Source organism: Elgaria multicarinata, chromosome 8, assembly GCF_023053635.1.
Source record: "Elgaria multicarinata webbii isolate HBS135686 ecotype San Diego chromosome 8, rElgMul1.1.pri, whole genome shotgun sequence".
NCBI classification, from domain to species: Eukaryota; Metazoa; Chordata; class Lepidosauria; order Squamata; family Anguidae; genus Elgaria; species Elgaria multicarinata.
This window is the reverse complement of record NC_086178.1, coordinates 24,661,163-24,678,779: the sequence shown is the minus strand read 5'-3', so window position 1 is coordinate 24,678,779 and position 17,617 is coordinate 24,661,163. Positions and strand designations below refer to the sequence as shown.

General features: G+C 43.5%; 1 protein-coding gene across 1 annotated transcript in view; it reads right to left on the bottom strand.

Annotated features, from left to right (window-relative positions):
* Positions 1 to 17,160, bottom strand: part of BCHE (butyrylcholinesterase) — a 71,400-nt gene extending 54,240 nt beyond the window's left edge. Inside the window, exons 1-2 of the mRNA XM_063131459.1 lie at positions 17,127 to 17,160; positions 4,475 to 5,999 (exon numbers count right to left, since the gene is read on the bottom strand). Coding sequence (XP_062987529.1) covers positions 4,475 to 5,994 — 1,520 coding nt within the window. The 5' untranslated portion in view covers positions 5,995 to 5,999; positions 17,127 to 17,160. The remainder of the gene's footprint in view (positions 1 to 4,474; positions 6,000 to 17,126) is intronic.
* Positions 17,161 to 17,617: the final 457 nt, after the last annotated feature.

The window sequence follows — 17,617 nt, the reverse complement described above, 5'->3', positions numbered from 1 at the left end:
AAAACATCAATATGTTACAAATAAAATTGAAGGTAAACAAAATTAAACATAAATCAGTAAAAAGGATTAGCAAATCCAATACTGCCAGATTCAATATACATATAAAGCTTAGTGATACTGGTTTCCAATTACAATTTTTACAAGTGACTTCTTTTTTGTAGGATTACTATAAAACTCTTTTTAGTTTTTCTGAGCATTCAAAAGGAACATTCAACAAAGCCCAAATAGTTCTCAGAAAGAGGCAGAGGAGTTCTGCACATCACTCTTTCTAATGAATGAGAAAAGGGAAAACGGATTTATCCTGAATAGGTGAGCCTTGCTTAGTCCTAATCTACACCAAGCAGGATATTGCACTATGAAAGTGGTATGTGTCAATGGGCCCAAACAGTTGTCAGTGCACGTTAGTACCTCTATAAAGCAGTAGTGTGGCTCCTCCCTTTAATATACCACTTCCATAGTGCAATATCCTGCTTAGTGTAGATCAGGCCTTAGTCTATCCACCATCCCCTTTCCACTCTCTTAGGGACAGGGTATATTATTATTATTTATTAATTACATTTATATACCGCCCCATAGCCAAAGCTCTCTGGGCGGTTTACAAATATTACAAAGATTATAAATAAGTGTTTACTTCCCTCCCCTTCATTTTCCTTTGTGTCCGGCTGTGATCATGTAGCTGTCAGAGATAGCAAAACCAGCCCATGTAAATCAAAAAAGCGGCCTTTCTCCAATATCAGCATGGACCAAACCAGGGCTGGTGTCAAGGGTAGGCATAATTGGGCAACTACTGACGGCCCACACTCAAGCAGGGGTCAACTGACAAGAGCCCACTGGAGCTGTTCTTCCTCTTCACCACTGCGACCCACTTTTTTTCTGCCTCTCACTCTGACCCAGACAACAGTGAAAATGAGAAAGAGGAACAGCAGACGCCCCTGTCTACTTGCTCACTGCCTCTCTGCCTGCCAAGCATAAAAGTGGTAGCAATGAAGAGAGAGAAGATGAGGAGCAATAGCAGCTGGTCACAAGATCTACGGGGAAGTAGTAGGGGAGATGGCCCATTGGGGATGTCTCACCTAAGAGCCCTCAAATACCTAAAGCCAGCACTGGATGGAACATAAGCCCCTAACATTGTTGACTATCCAGTGACTCTAAAAATGGCCTGAAATATGTGCAGCTCCACGATGGAAAGTTGTTGGGCTATTGCTTCATTATGTGCATGGTCCTAAGGGAGCCGCAGATGTCCAAAGCTAACAACCCACGCTTTAACAGCTGGCTTCCTACTGAAATACCTGAATCTGTTAGAAGAAGCTGTGTTTGCACTGGAAATAAAGTACTCTCCAAAGAATGTGATCATCTGGGAAAATGTGGGTGACCAGAACATTTGCTTTAAAAAGAATACCCCACTTATTATTTCACTTCAAAAGTGGCAGCATGGGACAAAAGAAGAGAAATCACTCATTGTGTAAGGAGCTACAGCAGTCGTGTCCTTTACTTTCTCTTGATATGGAGCCAAGCTTTGTTTATAAAAGGATAGCTATTGACTGTAGGCTGAATAGTTCCAGTTTGCTCCAGTACGGACATTTTTTAAAAGGAAAATGAGTAGGGGAGATGGTGGAGGGCAGTCGGATGGGGATTATTTTTCTTTTGGTAACCTTAAAGAAGTAAGGTCTGCACCCTGTTTGAAACACTGTCTTACTGTGTAGGCTGTAGTTATCTGTACTGAAAGTCTAGCATTAACTAGCAGGGCATTGTCAATGTCAGGAGCTCACTCCTTTTGCATCCCAGGAAGACAGATAAACACTGTTATTTGAGTTGCCATTGAATTTGGCCTAAAGTGACATTCGGAGGCAAATGTAGAGGTTCCTACTCAGAGGAAACATCCAAGGAATTTTTAAGAGAAGCCAAAAAGAAAGACTTGATACAACTCAACAGCATTTCTAGTGGGGGTCTGCACATTACTAAGTTGCCACTGAGTTTTGCCTGAAGTGAAAATTTGAGCTGAATGTGGTTGTTTCTGCTTCAGGAACGAGGGGAAAAATAGTTTTAATGTGGATAGCAAAATAAATCAATCAATTCCGGGTTGGGTCCTGCACACCCCTTTCTGCTATTCATCAGCTAAGCAGGTTCACTCAGAAGTCATGATTAGGATTTCAGTTTTGACTCTTTAGCCCAGGGTCAAAAGTGATAGGTTTCAGGAATATTAATGACAGGAATATTAATGGTGTTTTTGTTGGGAGAAACAACTGCCAGAAGAGCTGTACAATAACAAATTCAAGAATCCATGCTTGGACTATTGGGTGACTCCTAATATTATATGTTAAGGATACAGGTTCACTTCTCCCCTCTCCTATCCATCACACACTCTCCTTTTTTAAGTGCCAATAGGTGAGCTCAACAATACAGACAACTAACTTTGAAATTTCTTATCTGATATATTCTTGTTCTGATCATGCTGAATGCACAAGGTTCAATACTTGTATAAGAAACAAAGAGAGTAGCCTGGTTCAGACAACACGCTAAACCATGCTGCTTAACCACAAAATGGTTAAAGGAATGCATTAACCTTAATGCGTTCCCTTAACCATTTGGTCAGTACCTTCTTAACGCATGAGCATGCTGGGCAGTTGCCCGGGGGCCCCACGAGCATAGGGGCCCCATGCTAATCTATGCACAGACCAGAATTTAACACTATTTTTTGTTTTTCAAGTTCAAGGCTCATGTTATATTGTCCAAACGTTTGTATTGATTAATCTTTGCTGTACAGCATGGTGTGTGTTTTTAAACGTCAAAACACTGGTTTTGTTGGAGGCACCAATAAATATAAGTTTATTTTATCGATAATTTACACTTTTATTCCTGTGAGTGGTTGTGAAGGCAGGGCCCAGTGCACTGCTTTGCCTGGGGGCCTATAATACTGTTAAGACAGCCCTGCATTTGGTGGTTAAGCAGTATGGTTTAGCGTGTTGTCTGAACCAGGCCTATGTTGGGTTGAGGGGATTGCAAATGTAATATTTTTTGCAACTTGAAACAATGGCCCTTACTTGCAACAACTGCTGTTGTTACAGCCCTCATAAAGGTACATTACCAGTCACACAGTTGTTCTCTACCATTGGTACCACCACCTGTATTCTCTACTTCTACTACTTAGTGGCATGGTGGTAAATAAGGGGTCACACAAATTCAAAAAGGATAAAGTTATCAATGGTTGCTGGTACTGATGGCTATATGTTACCTCCAGTATCAGTGGCAGTATGACTATGCACTTCAGTTGCTGAGGAACATGGGTGGGAAGGTGCAGTTTCACACATGTCCCAATTGTGAGTTTTCTGCGGGTACCTAGTTGGCTATTGTATGAACAGAATGTGGGCCTAGATGGACCCTTACTCTGATCCAGCATGACTTTTCTTATTTCCTCCATGGCCACGCCACTAAGAAGACCCCCAAATTCAAGCTCAGCATATCTTCTCAATCACCCCAGAGTGCAGGATAAGAATAACAGGCTCAAGTTACAGGAAGCCAGTTTCCGGCTGGACATCAGGAAAAACTTCCTGAAAGTTTGAGCAGTATGACAATGGAACCAGTTACCTAGGGAGGCTGTGGGCTCTCCCACACTAGAGGCATTCAAGAGGCAGCTGGACAGTGTCAGGTATGCTTTAATGTGGACTTCTGTATTGAGCAGGGGGTTGGACTCAATGGCCTTCTGGGCCCTTCTAACTCCACTATTCTATGATTCTATGATTAAACCCATTATAGAAGTTTTCATCTCTACCAGGAGCAGGTCTTTGGTAAAGGTATTGGTCCTGTTCAGAAGGACCAATAGCCTTAAACCACAGCTTTTACCACAGTGGTTAAGACAGAAAGCTGGGCCATGTTCAGAAGACAACTGTGGCTTTTACCACTGTGGTAAAACTGTGGCTTTTACCACTGTGAATAAAGCTTTTTGCCTTAGTCACCATGGTTAAAGCCATGGTTTAATGTGTCTTCTGAACACAGCCTGGCTTTATGGCTTAACCACCGTGGTAAAAGCTGTGGTTTAAGCTGTGGTTGAACGGGGCCATTGTGCCCATTCAAGACAAGGCCAGCCCAAAGTACAAGAGGGGGGGATCTCACAAGTATATATTCTTGTGGAGAAAATTCATTCTTCCAACCTCAGCTATGTGAGGATTGCATCTATTCTCAGAGGGAACAGGGGATTCTGAGGAGGTGGCAGGTAATGCTAAGCAGGAATGCTGCCACTGCTGCTTCCCTGCAAGCCCTGGTTCCACTACATCACTGCAACTATTAGTCCTATGACTACTGCAGTCACCACGACCACCACATATATTAATGGTGTAATAGTTGTACAAATAAGCTTCCAATTTTCATGAACAAGCATAGAAAAAACAAGCATAGTAGAGTGTAATGATTCTGACTTTCTGTAGGGGATGTAATAAAAAGATTCCAAAATGTAAAATAAGATAAAACAAATACTTACCCATTTTTGGCAAAACTGGCCCAATATTTCAGAATCGACCTACTCAGTGTTTCCTCTGCTTTGGTATAATTAACTCTTCTCTCTAGAGGTAGTCCAAATACAAATTCTATTTCATATCCATGTGGAACTCCCATCCACTCTGGCCAAGGAAGTTTAGAAGATCTGTGCTCAAAGAAGTATAAGAAAGCATTGTTCCCTGCCTGGGCAAAATATTTTGTGAACTCCACTGTAGGGCATATGAAATAGTAATCCCCAATGACATCATCCATGGCATCACGATAATTGAAAGGGTTCTGCTCATCTTCCCAGTCTGAGTACTGAAAAGCAATAGATTCCAGTCCAGTTTCACTTGTTTCTGGAAAGGAGAACTTCAAATTTGCCCGAAACTCTGTTTCGTTTATAAGGCTGCTGTTATCTTTGCTAAAGCCAGGCACTCCGTACACAAGGAAATATGCACCTTCATCTTTGTTCACTCCCATCAAGACTTCAGTTCGTTTAAAATGCCCATTCTTCAGCAATGTTGCTGGCATATCGGTAAGAAAGTCACCATCAACAACCGGAAGGAAGTTCATCTCTATAAGAGCACTCACTCTCAAAGCTGAAATGTCTGTGTCAAGGATCTCCTGGGGATCTTTTTTCTGGAGACAAAAAATTATCTCTGTTTCATTGCTACTTGTACACTGGAGAAGCTTTGCTAAAGCCAGTGTTCTTTCCCTTGCTTTAGAAGGTAGAACTGCACCCCAAGGGGCATTTCCAGAACCACTTTGCATGATTGCCCTAGTGAAGAGAGGATGGCTTTGAGGAGAAAAGAGGTGGTAGCTAACAGACCCTGCGCCAGCACTCTCTCCAAATAATGTCACACTTTTAGAGTTGCCTCCAAAGCTGGCTATGTTGTCCTGGATCCACTGAAGTGCCAGCCGTTGATCGAACAAGCCAACGTTTCCTGGTGCATCTTCATTTCCTGGCAAAGCCAAGAATCCCAAGGCGCCTAACCTGTAATTCATTGAAACAACAATGACTCTTTCAACTCGGGCTAGAAATTTGCCATCATAGACATCCAATGAGGATGTCCCAGACTGGAAGCCACCCCCATAGATCCATACCATGACAGTTGCATTTTTAGGCTTAGGAGAAGGAACCCACACATTCAGATAGAGGCAGTCTTCACTGAGGTTTGTTTTGGGGTTCCACATCTCTGACCCTGCGAATCCAGGGAAAGTATTGTCAAAGTTTTGCATACAAGAGTTTGCATGCTTCGTGGCATCCCGGTCCCCTTTCCACTCTTCCGGAGGTTGTGGCTTTTTGAAACGGAGTTGGCCAATAGGTGGTGCTCCATAAGGAATCCCAAGAAAGGCTGTTACTGTTCCACCAAGCACAGGCAAATTAATTCCTTTGACTATTCCACTCTTAGTGGCAACTCTAGTGTCTTCTCCAGAGAACACCATCTCAACAAACATATAGAGCAGAAGAAACCACAGGAGAATCCTCGTGTGGTTGCATGCCCCATTAATGTTTATCATGATTCCTGAAATGAAAGGGGGGGGAAAGGAAGATTTTAAGCAGGCCCTTTAAATGTAGCAACACAAAGGAGCTACAGCATTTAGAAAAGTTGTGTCATTGAGCCTTAAGACATTAACAACACAGCAAGTGCACCCAGGGGAGAACAAGAGAAAACAATCTTAAAGATAGTATCAACAGGGAAAAAAATTCTAGTGAAATTCCCCAGGAGTGTTTCACACATTCCCAGATTGTAGGCTCTTCTCATCAGTCAGATGATGCAGGAAGAAAGTCACAACTGTAGGGTTGATGAGAGAGCCTGGTACCATTGGGCCTCTCCTGAGGCCCACACCCCAGTGGGGGGCAATGTGAAATGACAACCCTCTTTGACCTTTCTGCTAATCCTCCTTGCTGTTGCTGCCTGTTTGCCTGTTTACCTGTACTCTCCTGTACTCTCCAATCATTTGAGAGTGACATCTCTCCCTCTGGGCAATGTGTAGAGAAGGCGGCCAGCTGAATGGGTCACTGCAAGAATGATAACGTGTGGGCTACTCAGGGACAGAATCCACTGAGGGCAATATTAGCCAAGTACTTTTCAACATGTAGAACAGACATCATGACTTGCTAGCACTTATTAACTCCTTGAGACGGTTGCCTGTTCTCTACTTCAACTGCTGCAGGCTTTGGGTATGCTGCATAGCAAGCATCAGTGTGCACAAGGGGTGTACCAGGTGTGTCCAGGCTCAACCTGATGTTTCAAGCAATAAGCACTGAATTGAGGGGGCTATTGAGTAAGGATCCAGAGGGGGATTGAGATGCAGCAAGAATGATCCTCTGGTTGCTCTGCTGCTGCCACCCCCCCCCCCCAACAATGTGCTATTGTTCCCGGCAGCAGGAATGAAAAGGAATTGCTCTGCTGGGAGCCTCTCTGCCAGAAGCCATTCTTCAGAGAGGCCAGGAGGAGGGATCCTGAAGGCTAATATCACCTTGTAAGCCCCTCCTCCGACCATTGCCACCACAAAGCCCCACCAATGCTGCAGTCAGGCAAGCCAAACACAGAGTAGGGCATTAGTGTCTACAGTGTTTAGTAAATAATGAATAAAGATTATCTCTTTTATGACTGAGTACTCAGCAACTGTTCATCTTTTAAGAAGAAATAAATCCCTGGGTGCACACCCCAATGAAATGTGTTGCACATGCTTATGATAGCAAGTGAAGGAGGGATGACAACTGGACCAAAGACTAAATGGGGCGGAGTAGCTCCTTGGCTGCCTGCTGCATTGAGATATTCAAATACTTTTACATCGTATCTGGTCTGGATGTGGCAACACTATTAGGTTGCCATGGAATTCTTCCTTGAGCAAAACACCATGTGAATTTGAAGATTCCAGCTCAAGCTTCTACCAGAGGTTCTTTGAGTGCCGGACTACCCAATAAACACACCAGGCTTTGTTCCTTTCCCCCATATTTATTCAGAGGGAGAGGCAGAATGACAACAAGGGAAAGGAGGAGTGGCTGAACTCGCCGAGTGCTTGCCCTGCGGCCGCTTCAGCCTGCCCCCACGAAATGGGCCTCATGAGCGCTCAGCACCCGCTTGCGCTGGCCGGCTGTATTAATGGCGGCCACCATTAATGTAGCAAAGGGAAATCTACACTTTCCAGAGCCTCCAGAAAGTGCACATTTCCCCCTCTGCCTTAATGGCAGCCACCATTAACACAGCAGGAGAAAAGGGTGTGATTCCAGAATCAAGAGGTAACCAATGCTCAAGTGCTGGTGTGGGCTCACAACAGCTCAGGCAAGGGTCCGCCCTTGTGCTGAGTGTATCTAATTGGGTCCATGAGGGCCAGACACAGGGAAGTCTGTTGCCCTCGAGGACCCAATCAGATGCTCACAGCATCCCTAGAGGACAGTAACACCCTTTCAGTTTACTGGGAACCCTAACACAGGTGTGCTCCTGAGCCAGTTAGCCATGTCACGCTCTTTGCCCACAGAGAGATTCCCAGTTATGAGCTCTCTGGTACTTTTTATATATAACATCCTTACCATGGATCCTAATGTATTTCACTAACTCATGCCTATGTGGCTAACTATTTATCAGATACACCCATGATTTGGCAAGCTATCCAGTAAATTCATATCTTTAAGGTTACATACATTAATCACAACCAGTATCTCTGATTAGTTTATCTGTACACCTTGCCCAGAACATCCACCCTAAATTCTCTCTTGAGAGGCTGGGAGAAAGCTGCACAAAAGCCTCACAGAAGGGAGATTCAATCATGAAGATTCGAAAATGGGAAAAGCAATGTCCTACACCGCTGATCCCTTCTCGTGATCACACTAATCTTCTGGAATGTATCCCAGTACACAAGCTTACCACTAGGAATGGACGGATTTTGTAAAAATCTGTTCCATCTGAATTTGTCAGGTTTATTTTGTTCCATCATCCACTCATTAGCAGAATCAGGGGCTTTTTTCTGATTTTCCAAATTTGCGCAAATTCGCACATGTAGAAATGCAACCCACCCCCGAAATCTGCAAATCCTCCCCCCAAAAAATGTTTATCCCCCAAAATATCCATTTTATGCTTTAAGTAATGGGGGAAATGCACATTTTTGGATATATATATATATGTATGTATGTATATATATATATATATATATATATATATATATATATATGTATGTATTTTTGATCTTGAAATTTGCAAAATATTTTGGAAAGTAAAACAAACAAACAAAAATATGGTCTGCAAGTCCATGGAATCCATTTGACTCAGGGAAATGTGGTCTACTGCAGAATCCATGGGTCAGATTCATAGAAATTTGAACTCATTTGGTTCTGTTGTGGATTTCTCCGACATCCTTACATATCACATAATGGAAATATAAACATTTTTGTGGATCAGCAAGGAAGGGGCCTTCTCATATCCACTTAGGGTGGCCACTTGTGTGTCACCACCCAGGAGCTCTGCACCCATCGGGGGTGGGGTGAGTGGGGAAAATTATTTAAAATTAAAAAAAACTTACCTTTGAGTGCATGAGCATTTGTGCGCTCTTCTCCTTTAACAAAAAAACACCAAAATGGTGGGTGCGACATCCTCTCCCTCCAAGGTCATCGGGCGCAGCATGTAAACAGAGGGGAGATCTCGCGATAAAAATTCCCTGAGATCCTCATCCCTCCGTGGCGCTAGACCTAGTAGGTCTAGCTGAGGCTCTAGAATAATTTAGTCTAATCTATCAAGGGCATTCCATGGGAAAGGGAGGGATAAAAAAAAACCCATTTTAGCTTAGATTGTGTTTTTCCTAGCGCTATAAGCAAATGGTCTCTCGAATTTCTCCATTTTATTTGTGAGCAAGGAAATTTGGGAGACAATTTCACCGAATTCCTCAAGGGGGAAGGAGAAATTCCAAACAGTTTCTCTCAGGCAGGGCTGCCCAATGGCAGGTTTGTCGCAGTTTCTTTATTTCCCCCCCACGGGGTTTTAATTTTTTTCATTCTGCAATGGCATCAACTGTGTTGGCAGACTGGCCTCCATTTTGCATTCACCACCATGCAGGTGGGAGGACGGCTGCAGCGGTGTTGTATCATTCTAGCTGCCAAAATCTGTCCTCCAATTTCCTGGAAGTTTTCATCCCCCAGGAAGGAGACTTCCATTGTTCTTCCTCATACTCAGCGTTATATAGCTGGTTTTGTGTGTGAAGTTTTCGAGTTTACCTCATCACCACTAGGATCCCAGGCTTCTGGTGCTTCCTGAACTGAGGAGGCCCTATGGGATGAATTAGCTCATGTCCCCTCAGAAAATGTAGGAAGCTGAGGAGGCTACAAGCTGCTGGAGAGATGATTGTAAATAAATAATAATAATAAAAAAACAGGACATTTGCACTCAGTCCTTGGCCACCTCCTAAGAAAGGCACATCCAAGAAAGCCAAACCCAGCCCATGAGAATTTCTCTGAATTTTCTTCACCATTGAATTTCTTTTTGAACATAATTCAAAAATTATGTTTTTTCCAAATTGAACAAGAATGGTCAGTGGGGGAAGCGTGGGAGATAATTTCGGCACAGCACTATTTTTTGTGCTGAATGTATTGCTACAAACTGGTGCCAATGTGAATGGGTGTTTGTAATTTCTATTGATCACAGTTTTCTATAGTATTTTTTTTCATAGTTTGCTGAGAATCAACTTTTTAATAACTGCTTGGGATTCAGATTTTGAAGTTGAGTATAGCAGAGACCCAGAGAAAACCTTCAAAATGAATCCCAGTAACTTGGCTATTCTTACTAATTTCTCCTTGAAGAAGGAAGAAAGATGTGAGAAAGGATTCTGTGTCCTCCTTACTGTCATTTCAAGCAGTCTGTCCTTGATTATTGAGTAGTCCTTCTATCCTTAAAAGGAGCGGAGTTAATTTCTGTGGAAAATACAGCTGTGCCGCTCATTTAGGGCCGTTTTGCTTGTTGCCTGCTTGGAGCTGAAAGCTCAGGGTAGAAAATAGGAACGTGTTTTTTCGGTTGTTTTTTTGCTTGAAGTGCTTCCTAAGTATGTGAGAGCATCAAAGGAACCGAAGGACAGAGGAGGATTATCAGAGACAATATTTCACAGATTCAGTTCAATGCAAGAGCAAATAAAAAGCCATACCCTACGAGTTGAGTGTTGAGGGAACGGATTTAAAGTAATAGTAGACTTTAGGTAAAGCCTCTTGGGGTGATTCGTAAAGAACTGTAGAGCATTATCTAGCCTTAATCTAGCCTTAAACTTTACTCACCTAAGATCTTACGCAAACCTGCACGTCTGTAAACCTTTATGCTTGCCAGGTGTTTTGTGATCACAAAACTGCTCTGGGCTGCATGTAAAAATTAGTGCTCTGCTGAAAACTTCTCCCACATAATTTTTTGGCCATTGTCATTCAATTTGACAGAAAAGAAATTGCTTTCAATAAGAAATTTAAAGGGGAAGACATTTTGGAGAAATTCTCATGGGTTTGGTTCAGGGTTCTTGTGCTTCAGGGTTCTTACGCATGGAGTGGCTGAGGAGTGTGTGTGAGGGTCATGTCTTTTATCACGCAATCATCGCATTGACCACCTGTAAGCCTCATGGTTTCCTGTAGGGATGTGCTCCGCTCCGATTAGGAGCGTAGAAGCAGTAGCGGATTGGCCTGCTCCGCCTTACCCAGAGGCGGAGTAGGAGCGGACCGCAGACCCCCTAGAAGCAAGGCGAAGAGAAGTGACCATTTTTCGGAGCTCCGAGTTCAGGAGGAGCGCTCCGGTCGCCATCTTGAAAACATTTCGCCATAGGATTGCATTGCGGCAAATAATCGCACATAACTACGTTGTTTTTGAAGCTATCGCTCTGGAAATTCTTGTGCTCAGAGAGTCGTGGATGGGGGTCATTTTGAGACCACTCTCACCTCTCTGCGTTGTCCGTGTCGCGTGCTATATTTTTTTGAAAATCGGGTCAACCGCGCGGCTCAAACTGCGTTTCGGCTTTTCGCCCATAGGGTTGCATTGAGGGAAAGAATCGGGGATAACTGGGGGGGGTTTAAGCTATCATTCTGAAAATTCTTGTGCACAGAGAGTCGTGGATGGGGGTCATTTTGAGACCACTCTCAACTTTCTGCATCGTACGGGTTGCGGGCTAGACGTTTTTAAAAAATCGGCGGGAAAAATACCTTTTTCAAAGGGCTGAGGGGCAGAGTCAGCTCCCGGTCATGATGATCCCAAAGTTGGAGGAGGGCATAGGCAAAACAGGTAACTTGGGATTCTGGGAAACTTCTCTTTCTTCATCTGAACGGGCTTTTCCCCGTGTTTTTTAACACAGTAGCCCCACCAAATGCACAAACACAACCTGAAATCATATACTAAGCCAAGAATAAGAGATAGAAACACAGCACTGCTCCCCACCCTAACCTTGGTGAACAACTGAATCGATGTGGTGCAAGGGGATGAGCTCCCCTAGGGCATCTCATCGTGGACGTGCCCCCACTCTCTCCTGCACTGGAAGGCCATAGAGCCTTCCAAAGAGAGTAAAACGGTGGAGCAATGCCTATCATGAGTTGAAGTGAATGGTCACTTTTCAGTGGTGGAGCAATGCCTGTTCTGAGTCGAAGTGAGCGTTTTACTTCTTCTCGGAGCTGTTGGTGGCTGTCAGTGTCTTGAACTGGCAGCTACTTCCCCCTCCCCCGGGCACGTCCCCCTATTGCTGGTAAAAGACAGATATAGCCTTTTTAAAAAAATTCTTCTTGCTGTTTATTGAGCAACACTGCTGCTTTTAATTCCACCCCTCCTTTGTTTATTGATTGATTTATTCCATTTTATATGCATTACTGGCTTATCCTTGGCTCACTTCCTTATGCCCCCAGAAATGCCAGCTGCATGCCTGCCTGCCTTCCCTCCCTCCTCCCCTGCCCACCTCGCAGGGATGTTGTGTGTGGGGTGCCCGATTTTCAAAAATTCGCCAAAAATCAGGGGATGATGGGATTGCTTTGAAACTTGGCATGCGTGTGTATATCCCCATGAGGTGTCATGGTGCCAAACATGAGGTTTCTAACTTGAACAGAAAAAAAGTTGTATAATTTTTTAGCTTTCAATGCAAGCCTATGGGGGGGGAAAACGGAGCTCCGGATCCGGATCCGGAGCTCCGGGCGGAGCGGAGCGGAAGTGGGCGGGGCGGGGGCGGGGCGGAGCGGCCCGATCCGTAAAATGGCGGATCTGCAAGTGAAGCGGAGCGGGGGGTCCGTGCACACCCCTAGTTTCCTGCATGTCCTGTCAAGGGGGAAATACCATGAGGTAATTCCTCTCTAGGGCTTTTTCACCTCAGGAAGTGCAGGCAGCCTGGGAGGTCCTCTCCCTCTGAGGTCATTGCGCGTTGCATGTAAACAGAGGGGGAGATCTTGTGATAAAAATATTGCGAGATCTTCACCCCTCCATTGTGCTAGACCTGGTACGTCTAGCTAAGGCCTGAGTTTTACAGTTTAAAAAGCAAGTCAATGCTCCCAGACACCTCAGCTTATAAATTTAATGAAGATTTGTACACCCCTCCTATCCCACCTACAAACCTCCAATCCCACATCTGAAAGGAGCTTGGAGAAATTATCTCTCTCCCAACTCCATTGCCAGTCACCACTCGTCTTTTCCATTTCTTCCCTCCTTTCTTTCTCTTCTCTTATTCCATCCAGAGCAAAACTTGGGGAATTCTCAAGAAGGGAGGATAGTGGTTAAGAGAGGTTCTGAACTGTATTTGACTTTATGCAATCAGACAGGAATATTTGTTTGTTTTCTCCTTCTCAAACAGCTCTTTGAGGTGATTCCAGATGAGGCTTTTATGGCACTATTACTCTGGCTCATTCACAGAGGTTTATAGAGGTCCAGACACCATCATCTTCTACTCATGGCCTTTCCATGTTTTCTTATCATTTCTTCCATATGTTCTCTTAATACAGAAACTCTGTTATGGAGGGGAAAATGTGCATTTCCCCCATTACTTAAAGCATAAAATGGATATTTGGGGGAGGATTTGCAGATTTCGGGGGTCTGAATTTGTCAGGTTTATTTTGTTCCATCATCCACTCATTAGCAGAATCAGGGGCTTTTTTCTGATTTTCCAAATTTGCGCAAATTCGCACATGTAGAAATGCAACCCACCTACCAACTCCAAAGCGTTGCAACAACTTTGAACAGATGTCAGATACAAAGGCTGCCTGTTTTACTCTGTACAGTACCATGTACATTGATGGTGCTATATAAAATAATAATAATAATAATAATAATAATAATAATAATAATAATAAGTCTTTCTAATTAGTAGTGATAGCAGTCCTCCATCTGGAAGCACCCAAAGTTTCAGACGGAAGAATCTGGTACTATTTTGTTTGTTAGTGGCCATTATCTAACAATAGAATGACAAGTTTCAATAAATGATGCTCGCTTATACAACCCTATGTATTACTACTGAGATGTGACAGAGAGAGAGAGAGAAAGAGAGAGAGAGAGACCAGGAGGATTACAGGGATTTGCATTCATATATAAGTTGTTACAGTTATACCCCACTTTTCCTCCAAGGAGCTCAAGGTGGCATACATGTTGTTCATCTTCTCTATTTTATCCTTACAACAACCTTGTGAGGTAGGCTAGGCTGAGAGTCAGAGACTGGCACAAAGTCATCCAGTGAGCTTCATAGACAAGTGGGGGATGAGAACCTGGGTCTACTGAGTCCTAGGCCATTGCGAGACGAGGGTTTAGCCCGGTGAGAGGTCCGGGCTCCCTGCTGTGCGTGCAGATGATGCACAGGGGATCCCGGGGTCAGGCCGGGCTAAACCCTCCCTTGACCCGGGATAACTGGATCCACTTTTGGGCCAGTTTTTCCCGCGGTCTGGCCTTAGGTCTGGCTGAGGCCGGAACCACGGGCGTGTGGACCGTTCCGACGCTTTTCCTGACTACCACACTTATGTGCGAGTAGCCGGGAAAAGCGGTGGATGGGCCACAGCGCTCCTGCCCCCCTGTCCCCCGATTCCCCCCACCTCCCCTGGCCTTCGATCCCCCCTCTCCCCCCCATGTCCCCACCTGCTATTTGCCGCCGATGTCCCCAGCCGCTTTGTGCTGCCGCTGATGATGAGGACGATGTCCCCAACTGGCGTTTCCTGCTGTCATCATGTCCCCCGGCCTGCAGGCATCACAGGTCGGGGGACAGACAGCAGGAAATGCCGGCTGGGGACATTGTCCTCAGCAGCGGCAGCACACAGCAGCTGGTGACATCGGCGGCAAATAGCAGGTGGGGACATGGGGGGGAGGGGGATCGAAGGCCAGGGGAGGTGGGGGGCATATATACTTACCTGGCCGTTGGTGCATTCCTGTGCACGCGACCGCTTTAAGGCGGGGGGAAATGGAGGACGCGATGGGGCTTCCCTCGGCCCCGTCACGCCTCAGGTGTAGACAGGGCTGACAGGCCGTGCTACTTCTAGCACAGCCTGGCCCCTCCTCACCGCCGGATTCGGCGGTAGGTCTAGCAAGGCCCTTAGTTCAACAATCTACACTGGCAACTTGGGATCCTCCAGGTGTTTTGGCCTACAGTTTCCATCATTCCTCACCTTTGCCTATGCTGGCTAGTGCTGATGGGAGTTGTAGGCCAAAACATCTAGAGTTACCACAAGTTGCCCTCCCCTGATATCAGGAGTGATGATACCCACACAATATCATAACATTAAAACTCATTCCGAAGGCCTACACTTGGATGGTTTGAAAATTAAATTGCATGAATGCTTTTGATGAGTTTAAATGTGATACTGCCTCGTGACTATAGCAATATTATCATTCAAGGTAGAACCATCAATTATTTTTCCATATCTTTAAATAACACACCTGTTGAAGGCGTAGATGTGGTGAAAGTACACTATTCAGTTACCAATCTCTGTGTGCATACATTCAGTTATTATTATTATTTATTTATATAGCACCATCAATGTACATGGTGCTGTACAGAGTAAAACAGTAAATAGCAAGACTCTGCCGCATAGGCTTACAATCTAACATTTTAAAACATACATTTAAAGAAATGCCAGAGCTTTGGATCAATGACAGTGAAGCTGGAAATATGTGATCTGAAAAATATATCATTTAAAAATGGTACGGCACAATTACTTAAATAGTCAGGAGTAAATCCATTGGGTATAATAGGGCTTGCTCCCAGGTAAATACATATTGGTTTGCAGCAATAGAGTACTGTCCAGGATTAAAATATGTTGACAAAAGTGTGGAGCATAATCGTGCCAAAGTTAAGCACTTTTAAATCCCACTGAGATCTATGACAGTGACTTAAACATGTGCTTATCTCTGCAGTTATGGGGCTTAACAATGATTACATTTGCCAGGATTCTGCCCCATTTGTTTTTCTCATCATCAAAATATAATGGAGAGGGGAAAAGTGAGGTTTGTATACTAACAGCACTTTTGCATGTCTTAGAAGTAAATCTCACTGTGTTTAATGAGATTTGTGCATACAGGATAGCTTCCTAAACTATATATCTGAAGGAGGAAGCATTTCTACGTCGTAATACAAGACATCAATCAAAATTAATGTGTAATTAACTCATTCAAGAAGTAGAAGGGAGAATGTTGGAAACATGATTCCACAACATTCCCACATGCAAATCACTCCTACCCATATATACCGATAAATTAACCCCACTGAGTTCATTGGGTTTACTCCCAAGTAAGGGTGGGGAGAACTTTATCTCTAATGGTATACTAGCACACCATTCCATAAACTTTAGTGTTATTAATTTCCCTGTAGTGCAAGTATGTATAACAATGTGCTGGATTGCAGCCAATATCAAGTATTAAATAAGTACATTGGAACCACTCATAAGGTTGCGCATGTCACAATTATCCATGTAAGGGCTTGTGTGTTGACTTTAATTTTCCATCAGACTAGGCAGTTAAGGGTTAATCATGCACAAAATCCAATGTTTTTGCATTTTGGAGCAAAGCTCTCAGAAACTTGTTTGAGATCCCCTTTACTATGGTCCAAAAAGCCATCTATCAACAAAAAGTTAAACTGCAGTTCTTGGAAACACAGTATTTGATTTTGTCCTTAAACAGACTCAGATTAACATAAAAGAGATTGGAGCAAATAAACCTCACATTATTACTTCCAAAATAAAGAGGTCAGCCGATTCCTTTAGGCTGTCATCCAAATGGAGATACAGTGTTAGGCACATTTTCTTAAAATTTTAAAAATGTTATTTTCATTAGTCTTACCCCCATGAAAGTTAAACAGAATGTAGTTCAGTATTCTCATTCAGTGAAGCAATACAATTCATTTCAACCATTGTTTCCTCTCCTTACAAATCCTTAGCCAACCAAGAAATCTATATGCAAGGCTATGTAATCTCTATTTAAATTCAGAAGTTGGTTGAATTAATAAATGATTTTTTTTAGTTCACTTTAATTTACTTAGCCCAGAATCTGTTGAATAATACTATGGTTCGATACACACGCCTGCTTATTTGTTCCATCAGTTCCATTTGCAGAATAGACTTCATATTCCCAGCGGAGCAACAAATGGACAGAGCATAACGTTTTAGTAGAGTGCAATTCCTATACAAATCGAGCTTAGCTATAACTTATGCTGATAGAGATCAATGTAAATAGAAAAACTCTTACCCTAGTTTGGATTCCAGAGATGCCAACGTGGTTTGGTGTGGGTTTTTTGGGTTTTTTTTTTTTAAGAACCAAGCTCTTTTATACTTCAGCAAAATACAGTCTTCAGCTGCTTCTTTAAAGCTTGCAAATTGGTCTGTACTGACATTATAATCAACTGTTTAAAACAAAGCTCGCGAGACTTGGCAAGAGCAATTTGATCTGAAGGCAGGCAGCCTTTGTATCTGACATCTGTTCAAAGTTGTTGAAACGCTTTGGAGTTGGTAGGGAATCTGAGCATTCCAACTTTTACGTGATTTTTTTTTTTTTAGAAAAGGGGGAAACGAAAGCAGCACATGCTTATTTAGAAAAGCCAGTGCATTAAAAGTATACAAAAGCAAGTGCATACGAAGACTTTGTACTTTCCCTGTACTTCTACTTGAGTTCTGTAACATTCACAGGCAGGGATAACAAACCATTCCACTAAAGCATTGGTCTTCAAAGGGTGCGGTGAG